General features: G+C 59.4%; 2 protein-coding genes across 23 annotated transcripts in view; both read right to left on the bottom strand.

The window, feature by feature from the left end:
• The window catches only part of CACNA1G (calcium voltage-gated channel subunit alpha1 G), a 65,267-nt gene extending 62,007 nt beyond the window's left edge, over positions 1 to 3,260 (bottom strand). For 18 of the 19 annotated variants that reach the window (XM_030827446.1, XM_030827454.1, XM_030827449.1 and 15 more), the window contains exon 1: positions 2,931 to 3,172. In XM_030827446.1, coding sequence (XP_030683306.1) covers positions 2,931 to 3,172 — 242 coding nt within the window. Of the gene's footprint in view, positions 1 to 2,930 lie in introns of all 19 variants that reach the window. The other variant, XM_030827448.1, reaches the window with a different exon arrangement.
• A 5,547-nt stretch (positions 3,261 to 8,807) lies between these two features.
• LOC115838318 (spermatogenesis-associated protein 20-like) lies at positions 8,808 to 16,970 on the bottom strand. 4 transcript variants are annotated; one of them, XM_030827650.1, is made up of 17 exons: positions 16,795 to 16,970; positions 16,309 to 16,356; positions 15,624 to 15,794; positions 15,459 to 15,523; positions 15,113 to 15,267; positions 14,891 to 15,034; positions 14,590 to 14,791; positions 13,962 to 14,092; positions 13,765 to 13,869; positions 13,469 to 13,543; positions 13,163 to 13,372; positions 12,892 to 13,084; positions 12,408 to 12,576; positions 11,909 to 12,120; positions 10,203 to 10,402; positions 9,348 to 9,428; positions 8,808 to 9,168 (listed from the first exon to the last, which is right to left on the bottom strand). In XM_030827650.1, the coding sequence occupies exons 1-17, from the start codon at positions 16,869 to 16,871 to the stop codon at positions 8,998 to 9,000; spliced, it is 2,409 nt and encodes an 802-aa protein (XP_030683510.1). In that variant the 5' UTR covers positions 16,872 to 16,970; the 3' UTR covers positions 8,808 to 8,997. The 4 variants fall into 4 exon arrangements, with proteins under 4 accessions (XP_030683510.1, XP_030683512.1, XP_030683511.1 ...); XM_030827652.1 differs by having other exon boundaries at positions 16,309 to 16,411; positions 16,795 to 16,941; XM_030827651.1 differs by lacking the exon at positions 16,309 to 16,356 and having other exon boundaries at positions 16,795 to 16,924.
• Positions 16,971 to 18,418: the final 1,448 nt, after the last annotated feature.

The following is an 18,418-nucleotide window of genomic DNA, read 5'->3' as shown; positions in this document are numbered from 1 at the left end:
TCTAGAGGGACACACTCAGACACACAGAGTGACGCACAGTCACTCACTCACACTCACTTCTGGAAGCCATTAGGGCTCCTGCCGTTCAGGCCTCCCCCCCTCTCCTCCCCCCACTCCTGGCAGGCTCCCCTCTCCCCCTCTGGCCGCCCCCCCACCCCCCTCTCTCGGCATCCCAAATGCCAGCCTGTGATTTCCAAATGAGAAAAAGCTGTGCTGGGCTCTGAGCTTGGAGAAACTCCTACACAAACTTCCAGATGTGACACAACAGCCAGAGAGGGAATGCGGAGGAACTCCTCCCCGAGAGGGGAGTGCGCTCCCTCACACTTGCAGGAACACATATTGGAAAGGCCAGCATGCTCCCCTTCGATCTGAGGCAGGGGTGACTGTCTGCCAGTACCCCTGCTCTCCACACCAAAGCTTGCACTTCTGTGCCTTTTGCTGTCCTCCCTTGCAACAGACACACACACACACACACACACACACACACACACACACACACTTCCTACCTGGGTCTAGATCTCTCTAGGAAACCTGGTCTCTTAAAAAGGAGAGGCCAAGAAGTAGAATGTGCCAAGAAAAGCCTAACTAGCTTCAGTTAGTTGGGGGGTGGAGGGGAGTGTCCTTATGTCCCTCTGGCTCAGAGGTGTAGATGGACCCTCCTGAAGCCTTCGGGGAGTCACAGACACCACAAAGAGAAAAAAGGAGGCCCAGGAGGCAGTTCAGAGTCCCTCTGGCAGCAAAAATACAGGTGTCTCTTGGTACTTGGGTAGGATGGCAGTGGTGAGGGGCACAGCTTAGGCAGTCCCCTGCCAAAAAATTGTTCTCAACCCATCCTCAGCCAACCCAGGCTTCTCCAGACCTAGTAATTCTGATGCCCCACACCTGACTACCACTCCCCCGGGGGAAGCTGCTCCCCAACTCCCAAGGTGAGTGCTGTCCTCCCACATCTCCCACATCTCCTGCCAGGCCTCAACACTTGCCCCCGTCCAGAACCCTCAGTGAAGGAGTCTGCCTCCAGACCCTCCACTAGCACCTGGAGATAGGGCAGGCGAGAAGAGATGCTAGCCTAGAGGTCTGTTTTCAGGGAGAGGGGAGAGAAGAGCTCTCTCTACCTCCCCTGGGACCCTTGAGAAGGAGGACATAGAGGTTGATGCTTTTTCCCATTCGTGGAAGGGGTAAATGGTTAGGGGCAGAGAGGAGAGTTGCTCAGAACCCATCCTTTCCAGCCATATCAGTTCTCCATCTCCATCCCTGCCTTGGAGAAAGGGGCCTGGGGGTGGGGGCTCAAACCTCAAGATTGTGCCTATTCAGCAGGAACACAGACCTCTGAGGCCTGCACCTCTCTTTCTGCAGCTCAGAGAGAAAGGAAGAAGGGGCAGTGGATGAGGAGAGGGTGTGATGAGGGGAGCTTCCCAAAGACCCACAAGGTGTAGAGGATGGGGGAGGGGGGGCCACAAGCTCGTCCCTGCTTTGCGCACTAGAGGCAGCAGAGCTGCAGAGAGTGAGGGCGGCACCAACTTTCCACCCCCCCTTCCCCAAAGCAGAGTCCCTGCTAAGCTCACAGGGGCTACAAGGGAGACCTGGGGTCTCCCACCCTGGGTCTATAAGAACCTCTGAGCTGGAAGGAAGGAGCCCAGAGAAGCTGTACAGACCTGGGACGGCAGCAACACCTCCCCTCCACCTTTCCTTCCCCTGGTGGCAGGACCCACTGGGGAGTTTGGGGCCAGGCGTCTGTCAAGTGGCGCTTTGAGCTAGGATCTGACCTGGCTGGGGTCTCCCCTACCACTCCAGCCTGGGCAGACAGGCGGCAGTGCTAAATCCATCTCCCTGGAATGTGGGGCTTGCATTCCCCAAACCTATCCGCGGTGTCTACACTGGGGCGGTGGACCTGAGTCCTCCTTAGTGAACACACTCACAGTATTACTGTCCCCCCAATACTTTCGCAGGCCTGCAGTCCCCCATACCTGGTCTGCAGGAGCACTCTTTATTTGTGAAAGGGGAGGAGTAACCTGGACCAGCATAACCCCATCCCCCACTTGCTAAAAAAGCTCTTGACACAGTCTTTCCCTCCACAAGAAAAATCCAGCACAAAACTCCCCAGCCCAATCTTAAGCACCCTGCATCGAATGGAGATCGGGTAGGAGGCACCCGCGGCACTGGCTCTAGCGGAAAGGGGCTCCACTCCCAGCTCCGGGGGCAGACAGCTCCCCGCCACCACATCTTGTTCTCATTCTGCGCCCCTGACATCAGCCACCGCCGGAATCTCCTTGTTGTGCCTCCAACCCGCGAGGTGGGGGGTGAGGTGGGCCAGGACCTGGTCCCCGCCCCCCAACATCTCCCTCTGGGTCAGTAAAAATCTCAGCCTCAAGGACCAGGTGGGGGGGATCAGACCCTAGAATCCGCCCCAAACTTTGGGGCGGGGGAAGGAGGGAAACCCAGGAGATTGCGGTCCCCCCTCCTCCGTCCCCGCAGCTTCCTCCCCACCGCCCCCACCCCCTCCACCACCACCACCAAACTCGGAAACCAAACCCAGCTCTCTAACCGGCGCGGGCAGAGTACAGCTCCCAGGCTCCCGAAGCTTCCCACATCTGGAGGATGACGACCCTCCCCTGTCCACATCTGGAGGGCGTCCAGCTGCGAGCCAGCGGGGCACAGCTCTCTTCTCCTGGCCTGGATCCCACCCCCACCCAGGAGGACTGAGGTGTGTGTACGCAGGTGGGGTAAGCCCGGGTTACCGACGAGACCTGCTCGCGTCTCCGCTCCCACTCTGGTGCCCCCTCCCCTCCCTGGCAGCCCCCCTCGCATCCGCCCACCCTCCGGTCTCACTTCTCCGACTCACCTGGCGGTGGGTCCTCTTCCCCCCCGACCCCCGGCAGTGCGGCCCGTCCCCCTTCCGACCCCGCGCCTGGCCGTCGTGCCCCGAAGGATATGGGTTACAGACCGTGCGGAGACACCAGCTCCGCGGGCGGCTGTCCTGGCTCAAGTAGAAGAAAACCACCGGGGCCAGCGCCGGGTACGGCAGCCCCTCCGCCTCGGAGTCCGCGCTGCCCGGGTCCTTTTCTGCTGACCCCGGCCCCGGCCGGCCCCCGGCCCTCGACAGGTCGTTGAGCCGCATGAAGCTCCGGGGCTGTCCCGACTCCTCGGCGCCCGCTCCATCCTCCTCCTCGTCCATCCTCTGGCCAGCCGGGGCCCCGGGCGGTCCGGAGAGGGGCAAGCGGCGCCCCTCCGAGGAGGTGTCCTCACGCAACCCGGGGGCCCCGGCGGGGCACATCTGGGGGGCTCTAGGGCGCAAGCTGAGTCCCCGGGAGGGCCAGTTCAGCCCAGCTCCCCCTGCCCGCAGGGGCATGCTGCCCGCGGGGCGCCGGGGCGCAGGGAAACCCCGCCCGGCGCGAGTCCCGCTTCCCCTGCGCCCCTGGGGCTCCCCGGGCCAGCCGGCCGGCCCCCCCTCACTTTGTTCCGGCTTCTTCGCTTCGCGCCCAGGCTCCGGTTGCCGGATTCGGCGCTACCTTCGGCGAAGCCGCCCCGAGAGGGCGAGCGAAAAGGGGGGCAGCGGCGGAGGGCGGGGGTCCGGGGAGGGGCGCCCCCTCTTCCCGCGGCACAGCTGGAACCGGATCTAAGGGGTCAGCATCGTCCCGGCTCCGCGCCAGGCGGAGGGGGAGGGGAGGAAGGATCTCTTTAGGGGTGGGCTTGGAGCGGGTGGGGGCGGCTTCTTCCCCCGCCCCGCGGCGGGCTCACTGTCCGGGAGGGGCGGGGAGACAGTGGGGGGCAGTCCCGGGCGGGAGTGGAGGCGGAGATGCCGCCGCCGCAGCCGCCGCGGTGGCTGCCGCTGCCGTAGCTGTCGCCGGCGCCACTGCCTCCTCCTCCGGCCGAGACGCGGAGCGAGCGAGCGAAAGCTGCTGCGAGGAGCGCGGCGCACACCACAGCTGGATCCCTCACTCCAACTTCAAGCCTCGGCCCCGCCCCCCAGACAGCCCCTCAGCCAATCGCCGGACGCCGCCGGCCCCGAGCCGCGCGCCCATTGGCCCTCCGCCGTGGCAGTGCGGGCGGGAGCGCAGGGAGAGAACCACAGCTGGAATCCGATTCCCACCCCAAAACCCAGGACCGCCCCTCTCCCCTCCCCTTGCCCCTGGGTCCGCTCCCCAAGGCTGAAGCCAATCAGACTGCTGCCCAGACCGAACCCACTTTCCTATTGGCCGTTGGGGTCTTTGGGACTCCCTTGGAGGGAGCCCGAAGAATCAGAGTATTCGGCGCGGGGTCCTGGCGTAGGGCTGCAGGCCCCAGGCATCCTTTGTCCACGACCCCTGATTTGGGCAGCAGCCGGAGGGCGGAGCTCAGCTCTGGGCGGGCTTGGGGAAGAAAGGAGACAGGCGGCACGGGGTGAGGGTTGTGACCAGGGGGTCCCAGAGCGAAATCTCAGGTCTCCACCTGGTTAATCTCCCATCCTGGAGTCGAGCTTGGCTGCGGGACTGGGGAAGGGACGGAGCGGAGCTGGATGTCCTGAGGGTGGGGCTTCAGGCTGGAGGGGCCCAGGCTCGGAGAAACGGGCGGAGCTCGAGAAAGGCTAGGGCAGGCATGGTCTGGGCGTGGCCTCCACAAATCTCTTGGGCTTACTGGTCATGCTCCCTAGTCCAATTCTGAGACTTCGACCCTGACCTCGTAACCCTAACCCGCTGGACCTGACATCACGTTGACGCTCCTGGGCTTCATCCCCTTGCCCCTAGGGACCTTTTGAAGGGCGTGGACTCCACGCAGGGGCTTCGTGCTTGAACACGTGGCCCCAGGCAGGTCGCGCTGGACCGCAGAGCCGGGATCCCCAGGAGGGGCTGCGGAACAGAGCGAGGACCCCTAAGAAGGAACCTGTGGGGGTCTCGAGTGTGTGGGAGGGGGCGGAAGCACAGAGCTGGGCTTTATCGACTCGACCTTCAAAGTCCCCACCACCGCCACCCGCCAACTTTGTGCCTCAGTTTCTCTTAAGTCCCTGTGTGGCTTAGGGAAAGGGCGTCCGCGGAACTGGAACTTCGCGGGTCTGCCGCCTTCACTCACCTTCACCCTACCGGCAGCGGGCCCTCGTGGGTTTGTGCTTTCCACGCGCGCACACGCACGCGCAGACCCCGGCCCTTGCCCCGCCTACCTCCCCGAGTTCTGGGGCTCAGTCGGCTCTAGCTCTCTCCTGCCGCCGGCGCCACTCCAGAAAGCTGTGGGTACCCGGGAGCGGAGCGCCGCGGGTGTGCTGGGCGCCGGTGGAGGGGGGCACAGCGAGGATTAGACAGACGCCGGGAAGCACTTCCCCAACATCTGCGAGAGGTAGACACGGCGGAACCTAGTGGGTCAGTCAGTTCCCTCTCCGGAGATTTTGGGGCGCTTGCGCCACTGCGGAGAGGCGGAGGGATGGGCGGGATGACCTCCATCACCACCCTCACGTTGCTGAGGCCATCACCCCTGGGCGTTGTTCACTCTCCTAAGGCCGCGCCACCCACGCAGCCCCCGCCACCTCCCGCCACCGCAGAGGGTTGGGGTCGTCTCAGTTCCCGCCCCGGCCGATGGGGGGAGGGGATGGGGGAAGTGGCAGAGTGGCTGCTGCGCCGTCGTCTCCCTGGTTGCCCTTTCGCCGAATCCATGCACCGAGTTGTGCAAATGAGGCCGGGCGGGCTCATTTGCATTTCATGCTAATGAGCAGATCCCCTAAGTGCCTTTTTTTCCTGGCGGGAGTCTCTGCTCTCATTCTGAGTATGCGGCGCCTGAGTCTTGAACCCCGTGCCGTCTTCTGGGAGAGGGGGGCTATTTATGGTTGCTCCGCGCGTCTGACACCTTCTTCCCTCCCCAGAGGCCGCAGTCTGCCGGGTCGGCCTGCCCTTCCCGCCAGGATAGAGGCCCTGGGGCTGGCGCGAGAAGTAGGGACACTCGTCACCCCTTCTTTGCAGAGGGGAAAATGAGGGCAGAGAGGCTGGCCCAGCCCAATGATCAGGTCCCCTGGTGGTCGGCAGGCCCCACACCCTCATCCATCATCTCGGCCACCCCTGGGCTCTGGACTGAACTCTGTTCTAGAACATGCCCTAAAGGAGGGCAGGCACAAACGCACCATCTGGATAAACTGAGATCCACATGCACTTCCCTGGGTTCAGGACCTAGGGGAGACCGGCCATGCAAGACAGGATCTGATCCCTGTACTCGGCATGTTGGGGCTGATGGCCAGTCGGAGATGCTTACCCTTAGCCTGAGTGCCAGAAAGGAGGCAGAGGCAGGACCCACAGGGAAGGCAAAGAAGACCTGAAACCATCTTTATTTAACTCCAGCCCTCCAAGCCTCAGCTCTGACATCACCTCCTCAGAGTGGCCTTCTTTCCAGCAAGTATTTCAATGTCACTTAAGTGCCAAGGTGCTTAGGATACAGCACTGAGCCAGACACAAGTCTGGAACTTCACAGCACTTAGCCCAGGCTGGGATTACATGTTTGTGTTTGTAGTAATGAAATGATCGTCTCCCCATCTAGGCTCTGTGTTCCCAGAGGGGCTATGTTCATTTTGCTCATTAGGGCCTTGTCTAGTGTCGGGCACAAAGTTGTTAGGTGAATGAATGACCTCAGGCAGGGAAAGAGAAACAAAGGGACAAGAAATTCCTTTCTTTGGGCCTCAGTTTCCCAACAAAGACAGTAAGCCTAACTAAGGGCTTTTGTGGGTTTGAGGAAGAACCCCCCCATATATACCCTGCTCAGCCAGCCCCTCCAGCCCCCTCCAGCCCTGCCTTTACCCCTCCCTCACAGCCCATCTGGCTCCCTGCGGAGCTAAGATAATCTTCCCATCTGTGATACCCTTTGCTCAGGGATGATACACCATTATCCCATTTAGTCACCTTAACAGCCCTGAGAGCTGGGTGGGTGGCCCCTCACCTTTCAGATAAGGAAGGGGGGTGCTCAGAATGATGAAGTTACTTAAGTGGCTGCCCAAACAGTATGGCCCTGTCTCCAGTGACCCTGGCCCACGGGTGTTCCGCTGGTAGAACCGGGGGCACACTCAAGAGGGACCAGCAAAGGGGAAGGGATGCTGCAGGAACCCTTACAATCCTGCTTCTGAGTGAGATTTACGTGGGACCCTGCCCCCTTTAGAAATTCAAGCACTCCTGGGAGAACTAACCCTTTAAGGAGGTAACTCCTTCTTCCCAACCCATTTACAGAATCCCATCATCTCATCCCAGGAGGGAGAGAGGAGATGCCGAGCAGAAAGCAGACTGGCTGCAGGGACAGAAGACACCAAGGACACCCTCCCCCACAGCTGCGCCTGGACCTCCTGCGAGAAGAGGAAGCCTTAGGGGTCTTTATTGTACCCTCAAGACCCCGGAAAGAACCAGAAGTGCTGAGGGGTCGCAGGCAGGTCTCTTACCCTCTCTGGGCCTCGAATATTTATCCATACGAGGCTGAAGATACCTGCCTCACAACTCATTCATGAGGGTCAACGGGACAACAGTGGCAAGAGGGCTTGGCACACTGCCCAGCCTGTTCCAAAGCCAGGGCTGGGGCTGCCAAAAAGGCCACCTGTGCTTCACCATGCTCCATCCTCCCTCCCTTCCACCTCCCCAGGCCGGGCTGCACTTGTCCAGCTCTCTGACTTCCTGGCAAGGTTGAGTGGGCTCCAGCTAGGAAGGGGCCAGCTGACCTTGTTGGCCGGAGCACTAATCCCCTCCAGATGGGCCGGTGGCTTGCACTGAGGGCCTGGCTGCCCAGACAGAGCTGACTCTGGTCCCAGTGACCATGTGTGGCTATGTGTGACCGTGTGGAGGAAGCAACTCCATCCAGTCTCCCGGTTCCTTCCTGCTTCACTCCTCCCCACTGCTGACATCCCCCACAAGCAGTGGCCCCACGAAGGCCATCTTGTCTCCAGTAGCCTCTTTTGGCTCTCTGTGTTGCTCAGCTGGGGGGCTGAGGATGCCTGGCTCAGCCGATTCCCAAAGGCCTCAGAGGGACAGCTCCTCCCCCTGCTTCCCCCACCCACTGTCAGCCCCATCACTCTGCACCTGCCCTTCCCAAAGCATGTGTCCCAGTCCCCATCTCTCAACCCAATGGAGCTAGATGGGGTTTCTGGAGCCTGGGAAGATGTATGTGTCAAGGACAGGACTCAGGAGCATTTCCCAACATTTAGGGGAAAGGATGAGGTCACAGGAAGGCTTTCTCTGCAGCAAGAAGGATTCAGATAGATTTGGGGAAGGACTTCCAACCCAACAGATGTTCCAAACGAAAGAGAACTCTTTCTTTGGACCAGCTTGTATGAAAGCAGACGAATGGACAACATGACCTCCTGCAAGGAGGCCTTGCTTCCATCCTTTCGAGGCTGGGGCTAGATGGATACCCCAAAAGAAATGTCTTAGTCGTGACAATAGCAGCTCCCACAATGCACCAGGGCATATGCAAAGTCACCATTCTGTGAAATATAAAAGCTCATATAAAGCATCTCTGCCCCCTTTCCAGCTCAACACAAGGAGACAATGGAGAGGGGAGGGCAGGTTCCCTTCTTAACCTCTTTCTGAGGGCAAGGATTGGGCTTTCTCCCTCCTGGGCCAGTCCACACCCCCATGCCCACCCCTGGGCATCTTTACGTGGTTTTAGTCCCCTGACCTCAGTTCAGGGGACTAAATTCATTCAGGCTACAATGACCATGGAAGGGAAAGGGGCAGTCTGCTGACCCCTGGAAGATGAAGGAGAAATGGGAGAAGGCAGAGGGGTCAGGTGGGGGCTGCCAGAGGAAGTGGCCCTGAGCTGCTGGTTCCCAGGCTGAAGCCTGAAGCCCCTCCCTCATAAGCAAAGCTGAGGCCCTCAGGTTACCACGGGACACTGTTAAGTTTATTCTAGGGTGAGTGGGTGCCCAAGCGGGGCAGTGAGTATGGCCGAGGTCACCTGGTGGCGGGGTGCTCAGGGATGGCCACAGGTTCTATAGGGCCCTGCAGGGCCTGAGTCTCTAGTAGGTTGGGATGCTTCACCTTCTGCCCTAGCCCAAGGGGGTTGGGGCAGTCATGGATGTAGCAGTTTTCGTAATTCGCAGGGATCAGTGATGGGCATTGAGCAGGCTTGATTCTCACACACATATGCAGTGGCCTGGTCTTCCAACCGTCGGAGGGTACTCAGGAAAGGCAGCTGGCGGGACAGGAAGCTCGAGGGGTCCCCATCAGCCAGAATCAGCACCTAGGGCAGCAGCAGAGCAGGGAGAGTCACCTGTTGGGGTGGGGTCACCTGCCCATTGGCAAGGCCCACTGGGAAGTTCCCTCTTCCCAACATTCCGAGGGCAAGGAGATGTTGAGGAGCTGAGGATGGGAGGGGGCAGCTCTGGGGAGGTGGCAGGTTGGGCTCACAGGGACGGGTACCTTGTTAGGAATGTAGACAGAGTGGACGCACCGCACCAGAGCCTTGGTGTCCTTGGCCTGGCGGTCTCCACAGATCACGATCTGACCGGAATAGAAAGGTCACTCCGGTGTGTCAGGGGAGGGAGGGCTGAGCCCTAGACCACCAGGGCTTCCCCATCCTCCCTCCACCCCACCCTATATCCCTAAGAAGGAACAGGGACTCATCTCAGCTGCCAGGATGAGTTAATGCTTGGCAAGTGGGAGCACACACACACTCACACACGAGAATACCGAAGTGGAAATGTCATACGTATACACAATGTTACAGATACAAACACGGGGAGACACACACCCAGAAGACCCAGAGCACACAGAGACCCATCCAGACAGACACAGAGTAGTCACACACACGCACACACACACACAGTAGATGCCCACACAGAGGCAGATACCACACACACAAACACCAGACACACACGCATGCAGGCAGACACAGAGGCAAACCTGCAGATGGGGCATCCACATGCAGACAGACAAACGCACACGACGAACACTCACACCAGCATCCCCCTCAAAGGTAGGTGCATAGACACACACCTCCAGGGTCACACACACCCAGTACACACACACCAATAACACAGTATGGACAGAAGCAATTACACTGACACCACGACGTACAGAGAAACACTTCATCAGCCACCACGCACTCATGTTAACTTCTGCCTCCCTGTCTGACAGATGCCTCCACGCGCCTGCACACACACAGACCTGAGCTCCGGGGACAGCCCAGGAACCCCACCCCCTGTTCCCATCTGCCGTCACAGCCCCAGCTTCCCTCCCACCCGAGGTCCCAGCCCAGATGCCCTCACCCCCCACCTGCTTGAGGGTCTGCTGCTGGGCTGAGAGGGCGCGGACCATCTCGGGCAATGCCACCGGGACACGGCGCATGCGCTCGGAGAAGGCGGTCAATAGGCACACACACTTGTCCATCCAGTCCTTGTGGCCCGTGAAGCCATGGAGCCGGAGCAGGTTGTGGGCTGACACGGAATTGGGGCGGGGCTCTGCGCCATCCTGGTCTGCAGCACACAGGGAGGCAGGGGGTAGGGGTAAGGGCGGGTCACTGAGTCCCAGGACCCTGCCCAGGACTGCATCCAGGGCCACTTGGGGGATGGGACAGAGAAAAGGCCCTGCCCATCCGCCCCTGCCGGCCTCAGCATTCTCCTCGGTGCCCTCCTGGAACACGCGGGCCCTGCCTGTCCTCCAGGATATAGGCTGCCCGCTCCAGGCCTGTCATGCGCTGCTCCCTATGCCTGAACTCTCTCCACAGCTTCTCCATGGCCACATGGCCCCTTTCCCTCCAGGCCTTGGTTAAATGACACCTGTCACATGTGTCCTCTAATCTCCCCCTAGGCTGAGTTGGGCCTCCTCTGTGGTTCTCTCCCAAGGCCCTTTCATCACTCAGTTAACATTTATTAAGCACTTACAATGTGCCAGAACCACACTAGACCCTGGGGATACAACACTGGCAGAAAGTCCTGATCTTTGAGGAGCTAAAATCTGAGTTTCGGGAAAGAAACCTTTAACCACAGACAAGGCACATGGGTGATAGGGAGCAGGTACACATAGAGCGTCCTACTTCTTCATGGCATTCACCACAATTTTAACTACACATTTGTGCATGTGTTTTTGCATTATTACCGCATATTCGCTGTCTCCCCTACCATACTGTAAGCTTCATGAGGGCAGGGACCAAGTGAGCCTTGGTCAATATCTGAATCCATGGGTGTCAGTTACTGTGCTAAGCATGTTTACAGAACAGCTAAATTCATCTTTACATCAACCCTGTAAGGTAGTACCAATGTTAGCTCCATTTTACTTATTAAGAAACAGGCCAGGCATGGTGGCTCTCACCTGTAATCCCAGCACTTTGGGAGGCCGAGGTGGGCAGATCACTTGAGCCCAGTAGTTTGAGACCAGCCCGGGCAACATGGAGAAATCCCATCTCTACAAAAAATTAGCCAGGCATGGTAGTGCATGCCTATAGTCCTAGCTACTCAGGAGGCTGAGGTGGGAGAACTGATACAGCCCTGGAGGCAAAGGTTGCTGTGAGCCAAGATCATGCCACTGCATTCCAGCCTGGGTGACAGTGAGACCCTTTCTCAAAAAAAAAAAAAAAAGAAGAAAGAGAGAAAGAAAAGGAAAGAAAGAAAGGAAGAAAGGAAAGAGAAAGAGAGAAGAGAGAAAGAAAGGAAGAAAGAAAGAAAAAAAAGAAAAGAAAAAGGAAGGAAACAAAACACGCTGAGTGTAGTGGTTCACGCCTATAATCTCAGCACTTCGGGAAGCCGAGGTGGGAGGATCACTTGAGCCCAGGAGTTCAAGGTCAGCCTGGGCAACATAGCAAGACTCTGTCTCTATTTAAAAAAAAGGAAATTGAGATTCAGAAATATTACAGCAGCCAAAAATCACACCATTAATAAGTAGCAGAGACACAAAGCCAGGAGGGCTCCTGCCCACACCAGCTCTTCACCCACGCTGCACTTACACCTCCCAGGACCCCAGACTAGCCCTGCACCCCCACTGACCGTCCTTCAGACGCAGGGGCAGGCCAGCCCCCAGCTCAGCCTCACTGCAGAAGTAGCCGCCACCCTGGGAGTCCCAAAAGAGCTTGTCCTGTGTGTCCTGCAGCCGCAGAGCCCACTCGAGCCACGCACTCTCCTGTGAGGCCTCATACAGGTCCAGCAGGCCCCGCACCACGAAGGCGTAGTCCTCCAGGAAGCCCCAGCAGGGCGGGTTGCTGGGGGACAGGCATTAGGGGAGGGGCTGGGGAGAGCCCCAGGAGAGAGGGCCTTTCCCAGAGGAGGCCCTTTCATGCATTTGTTCACTTAACCCTCCAGATGAACCCTCCTGGGCAGGTGCCATCAGCCCACTTCCCAGATGAGTAAATGGGCCCAGGGAGGCTACAAACTCACAGCAAGCACCTGAAAGAGCCAGGACTGGAGTCCACGAGGAGGGGAGAAGTAGGGCAGAGGTAGGCTGGGGACGCGTGGGGAGATGAGCCCTCCCGGTCTACCCAGCCCCAACCTGTGCTCCACAGTCCCCCCAGAGCCGGTGTAGCAGGTCCGTATCAGGCGGCCACTGGCCACATCAAACATGTGCCGCTTCAGGAACTTGGCACCATTGGTGGCATAGTTGATCAGCCTGTCTTGGCCCAGGACAGCCCCAGTCACAGCATAGCCTGACACCATCAAGCCTGGAGCCAGGAGAGACAAGTAGTGGTGAGACGCTGGCCAGGACCCTCCAGGCATGTCCACCCATCACCTCAGGCCCCAACTCCTCCCTGGAGCCGTGGGTGATCCCTAAGATCTTGGGTTCCGGACCAGACATGGCGGGTTCCCAGCCCTTGTTGTGACCTTGGGCGGGTTACTAAGCTCCTTAAGCCTCTTTTGTCAACTGAGAATAATAACGCTAATAAAGGGAGCGTGAGCATTTAGCAGGTGCTGGACAGACAGGGGCTTTGTAAAGGGGGATCCTACAGATAGGCTCGGTCTCAGATGCGCTGCCCCACCATTCCAGGCAGCCAGCATCTTGTTGTCCAGGTGCGGCTTGGGCCGATGCTTCCGGGCCTGGAAGAGCTTCTCCAGCCCTGTATTGAGCAAGGTCCTCACAGCCTCCACATCCAAGCCAAAGCGGGCAGCAGTCAGCTCCAGCGAGTACCGGACGGTCAGCACATTCTGACCCTGCAGCTCCCCCTTGGGGTCCTGAGGAGAATGGCCTTTGTCTGCGAGCTCACACCTGGCAGGCACCAGGGCCCGTCAGGTGACCCCAGAAGTCCTCACCTGACTGGGGCTGATGTTACCAGCCTCTGTGAGGCCGTAGTGCTTCATGAGGAGCTGGCCTGAGGTCAGCGGCTCGGTGGCACCTGGCACAGGCTCTGGGAGGAGCTGCTGAACCTCTTTGACCGTCCACACATAGTAGGCGCCCTCTTTGGGCTGCATGTCCCGCTCTGGAGGCGAGTCTGCATCTTCTGCGCTATAGAAGCCTCCGGACTGTGGGGAGGGGAGAGTTGGCTGGCCGCGGCCCACAGGGCAGTGGAGCCCCAACCCCTCCCACAGCCAGGCCCGCCTGCCACCACGGACACACACCCGGTGGCTCAGGCTCCGAGCCACGTACTGCAGGATGCCTTTGGCCACGTCAGAGTAGAATTCATCACCAGAGATCTAAGAAAGGGAAGAAAGGAGACTGTGAACAGAGGTCACTGGGGAGGCCCAGGTGGAAGGCGGCAACATTCTCTGAGGCAGGTGGGGGAGGGAAGCCTGGGTAGTGGGTACATGGGAGGGAACAGGGGATTCAGATTAAGAGGAGCCACAGTCACCAGGAAGGCCTTGGGAGGGGCAGCCAGAGTGAGATGCCTGTTCTCTGGGCTGGGGTCAGGGGTCACCTGGAAGGCCTGCGAATAGGCCACAGCGAGCTGTGCCTGGTCATAGAGCATCTTCTCAAAGTGAGGGACATGCCACTGGCAGTCTGTGGAGTAGCGGTGAAAGCCCTGTGCGGATACAAAGCTGGAGGCCAGTCCCAGCCTCTGCCCCACCCCACAGCTCCCTGCTGCCCCTCCAGGGAATACCCAGTGCCTGTCACCTGCCCCACATGGTCCCGGATGCCCCCGTTAGCCATCATTTTCAGGGTATGCAAGGCCATCTGCTGGGCCCGAGAGCCATCCTGAGTCAGTCGATGGCTGAGCCAGTAGGAGAACAGAAAGCTCAGGATCACTGTGGGGGCACCAAGAACATGCGGGTGAGAGAATGGGAAAGTGGGTAGAGAGATCGGGGTGGTCAGGAGGCCTTGGGCCAGGCAGAGGCTGGGAGTTCACTCAACAGGCAGTCTCTGGACAGGCTGTGAGGTCAACAGTCAACCCACAGGACAGAAGGTAATAGCCTAAGCCAGAGGTCAGATTATCATTGGCTCACAGAGGACCAGTAAGTTACTTGTCCCCCCAGAGCCCAGAATGTCATTAGCCAAGCCAGGGTCACTGGGTCACTGACCAAGTCAGGGGACAGAAGGTCATCATCTAGGTTAAGATGAGAGGGTCACTGCTGACACCGGCAGTCGGGTCTTCACCGATAGCTACCGACAGGCTAGGGGCAAGGAGGTCACTGCCAGTCAGGAGGACAGGAAGCTACGGGTGAGGCCAGGAGCCAGTAGGTCCCTGACCAGCATAGGAATCAGAAGGCCAAAACCTGGGCTAAGGCAGGCATGGGGCACTGACCCGGCGTGGGAAACTTGGGGGCCTCAGCGAAGCCACCGTATTCCTCATCATAGCCCTCGTCCAGCTGCTGGAAGCAGCGATTGCTCATGGTGGCGGCAGAGGGCGGCAGCTGGCGGTCACCCACGCTGATCTCTGATCGGGCCAGCAGGGCGGTGGTGACACGCTGGCTGCTTTCTAGCAGGGTGTTCTTGTTCTGTTTCCACTGTGGGAGGTGGGGGCACACCTGGAGGTCAGCCAGGGGGAGGGGCTCTTGTTTCCTAGTCCCCCACCCTGGTCCCCCAGCTCCCCAAGGCACACCCACCTGCTCTCGTATTCTCAGCAACACTGTGCGGAAGCCGACTCGGGTCAAGCCATCCTCAGGAGGGAAATAGGTGCCTCCGACAAAGGGCTGGAGGTTGGGAGTCAGCCACACATTCATGGGCCAGCCCCCGCCACTGCTGGTGGCCTGGCGGAGAGAGGGCAAGGGTGAAGGGAGCTGCCCTGAGCCCCCGTGGCGCATACACTCCCGAGGAGGGCTGCTCACCTGCACAAACGTCATGTACACCTTGTCCACGTCAGGCCGCTCCTCACGGTCCACCTTCACGCTCACAAAGTCCTCACTGAGCAGGCGGCCAATCTCCTCATTCTGGAAGGACTCCTTTTCCATCATGTGGCACCAGTGGCAGGTAGAGTACCCGACTGAACAGGGCCATGGGGAGAGGTCAGGGGGCCAGCAACGGGTCAGAGGGAGGCTGGCCAAGTAGCCCTGGCTGCATGGAAGACATCCTGGCCTCTAGTCTCCTGGTAGACCCGCCAAGCCAAGAGGACCCTCTCCCATCTACTGCCACTCCCTGCCCACACTCCCATATCAGGGAAGGTGGGAGCATTACCTGAGAGGAAAATTGGCTTGTTTTCTTTCCTGGCCTTGTCGAAGGCTTCCTGTCCCCAGGGGTACCTAGACCCAGCAGGGTGGGGCATCACTCAGTAGCCCAGAGGGTCTGGGAGGGGCCCAGGACCCCAGGAATTCCAGGCAGGGCCCCAGGAGAGGTGCTCACCAGTCCACAGGATTGTAGGCATGTTGTAGGAGGTATGGTGACTTCTCGTGGATCAGGCGGTTGGGGACCCTCTGGGGTGTAGATGAAGGATGGCTTCCCTTCCCTCCAGCAGGCATGGGCACTGAACTACTGACCGTCGCACTTCGGTCCTTGTCCCGGGAGGAGCTACCCCTGGTGAGGACTGGTGCGTCAGGCAAGCCAGGGCCTCCACCCACCTTCTCCCAGGCCCCCCAGCACCTGCCCCATTCCACTCAGCACCCCAGTAGGACCCCTGCTCCCAGTCCAACCCACCTTTCTGAACCATGGGGGAGACTGTGGCCTTTGTGTTCCCCCTTATGTTTTTTGGGGGGTGAGGAGAGGTGGCTCATTGGGGGCTCCTTGCCGGGTTAGTCTCCCCCAACCTCCTGGGCCTGGCGGTGGGAAGGATGGCTATGAGGTCAGGGCGGGTCACAATGGGCAGAATGGTTCTTGGGGCTCCATTCTTACCCCTCCCCCGGCCCCTCCCCGGGCCCTTCCTGGAGCCGCTGCTTGGAGGCATCTCTCTGGCCGGCCTGGGTGTGGCCCCACTGGAAGGCAGCCCACCGTTGGGGGCTGGACAGGCCAAGATCAGTAGGGTCTGGTACTGGACCAGGTGAGGGACAAACGGAGGAAACCAGACATGGGGACTCCCTCACTCAACGCCCACCTGCTGGGACTCCTGTGTGGCCATTTCCTGGGCCAGACCCCAGGACACCTAGGGAATCAGAGACCTCAGGGAGTTCAGCCTGGAAGTGGGACTGCAGGCAGACCTAAATAACGAAAGGTCCATGCAGCAATAAAGGACTGTGACAGGGCACAGGCTACTATTGGAGAAAGGCCCTTGACCCAGCATCCAGCACTGGGGTGCAAGGAAGGCTTCCTGGAAGCGGTGTCAGAACAGTCCCTGAGAGCTGGCACTGCACTGGAAGGAAGGGGAGAGGAGGGAAGGGATGAGGAGGGGAGGGGAGGGGAGGGGAGGAGGGCCTTACTGCCAGGGCCAGGTCTCAGGAGCAGACCGGAGGTGGGGTTGGGGAAGGGCCAGGCATGCAGGGGTGGTCCAGACTGGCACTGGGGACCGGTGTCCGGAAGACCCTCCACTGGGCCCGCAGGCAAGCGCAGGGAGTGCCCTAGGGGCCCGCTTGCCCGCCTGTACCTGCGGCTTGCGGCGAGGCCTGCACTGGCGCGGGGCAGCAGAAGGACGCGGCCCAACCAGGCCCGCGCGCCCAGCATGGCTGCTCGGGGCCGTGGGCCCGGCCGCTAACGACAGGAAGGGAGGGCAGGAGGCTGCGAGGGGCGGGCCGGGCACCTAGGAGCCGCGGGCGGGTCTTCGCCCGGACTTGGGACAGTGTGGCTGGTCTCCGAGCGTCGCCCTGCGGCGGAGCGCAGAATTGCAGATCAGGCACCCCGGCCTTGGGAGGACCCATTCTGTGCATAAATTGGGCTCTGCCCCTGCCTGCGGAGGACAGCCCTTCTCAAGGGAATAGGGAGAGTTGTGGGATCTAGGGCTGGGGGATGCTAGGGCCATGGGATGCCAGAGCTTCGGCTCATTTTGTCCAACCCCCGCCCATTTTACAAATGAGAAATGAGATCCAAGGCGAAGGCGTACCTTGGCCAGGTCCACCAGCTAACAAGCTTTGCTTTTTGCAGCCTCCTCGTCTCTAGGTCCTACTCAAATCCTACCCACTCCAGGAAGCCTTCCTTAAATAATACTGATGAGCCCATTTTATGTCTCATAGGTTACACATGGCCTCACTGGCTACATTCAGCCAATATTTATTAAGTGTCTGCTGCCTGCCACTCTGCAAGGCACTGATTATACAATGGTGGGCAGAGAGAAACAAGGCTCCTGCCCTCACATGGCTCACAGTCTGTTGAGAACGGCAGATTCGACAGCCATACCGATAAACACCCAGTGACAAGTCCGTGAGGGTATAACGTAACAAGTGACCTGATCTGGGTGGAGGGGCAAAGGATGAAGGCTTCCCTGAGGAAATCACATTTGTGAAGCCATGGAGAACGAGAGGAAGGAACTTGGAGGTGCTCAGGGGATGCTGGGGAAGGAGGCAGAGGCACAGTTTGTGCAAAGGCCCCGTGGCTTGGCAGTGAGTCAGGGCTGAGCAACTGCAGAAAGAGGGAAGACAGGGAGTAGATGAGGGCAGAGGCAAGATCTTGGAGAGACTCGTGAACTGTGAGAAGGGGATTTTTATTTTTTGAGACAGAGTCTCGCTCTGTCACCCAGGCTGGAGTGCAGTGGTGTGATCTCGGCCTCACTGCAACCTCCGCATCCTGGGTTCAAGGCTGGTCTCGAACTCCTGACTCAGGTGATCCATCTGCCTCGGCCTCCCAAAGTGCTGGGATTACAGCATGAGCCACCATGCCCGACACCATTTTTTTTAGACGGAGTCTCCTCTGTCGCGCAGGCTGGGAGTGCAGTGGATCTTGGCTCTCTGCAACCTCTACCTGCTAGGTGCAAGCGATTCTTGTGCCTCAGCCTTCCAAGTAGCTGGGACTACAGGCGCGTGCCACCATGCCCAGCTAATTTTTGCATTTTTAGTAGAGACGGGGTTTTGCCATGTTGCCTAGGCTGGTCTCAAACTCCTGACCTCAAGTGATCCATCTGCCTCAGCCTCCCAAGTGCTGAGATTACAATTGTGAGCCACGTGCCTGGCCAGAGAAGGGGATTTTTGATGAGAGTAGAAGCAAGCTATTGAAAGGCTTTAGTCAGGAGGGTGACCCTGTTGGATCTGCGTTTTGGAAAGATCCCACCAGCTTCCCAG

Source organism: Nomascus leucogenys, chromosome 14 (assembly GCF_006542625.1).
Source record: "Nomascus leucogenys isolate Asia chromosome 14, Asia_NLE_v1, whole genome shotgun sequence".
In the NCBI taxonomy this organism is placed as follows: domain Eukaryota; kingdom Metazoa; phylum Chordata; class Mammalia; order Primates; family Hylobatidae; genus Nomascus; species Nomascus leucogenys.
The sequence above is the reverse complement of the archived record's forward strand: the minus strand, read 5'-3'. Positions and strand labels throughout refer to the sequence as shown.

Excerpts from the sequence above, each read along its gene's own strand:
- LOC115838318 (XM_030827650.1), bottom strand. The coding sequence starts at position 16,871 with ATGCTGGGCGCGCGGGCCTGGTTGGGCCGCGTCCTTCTGCTGCCCCGC. Across the intron at positions 15,795-16,308 it reads CCACACAGGAGTCCCAGCAG|GGGTAGCTCCTCCCGGGACA; the intron begins GTGGGCGTTGAG and ends AGTCCTCACCAG. Across the intron at positions 9,429-10,202 it reads AGCAGCAGACCCTCAAGCAG|ATCGTGATCTGTGGAGACCG; the intron begins GTGGGGGGTGAG and ends TATTCCGGTCAG.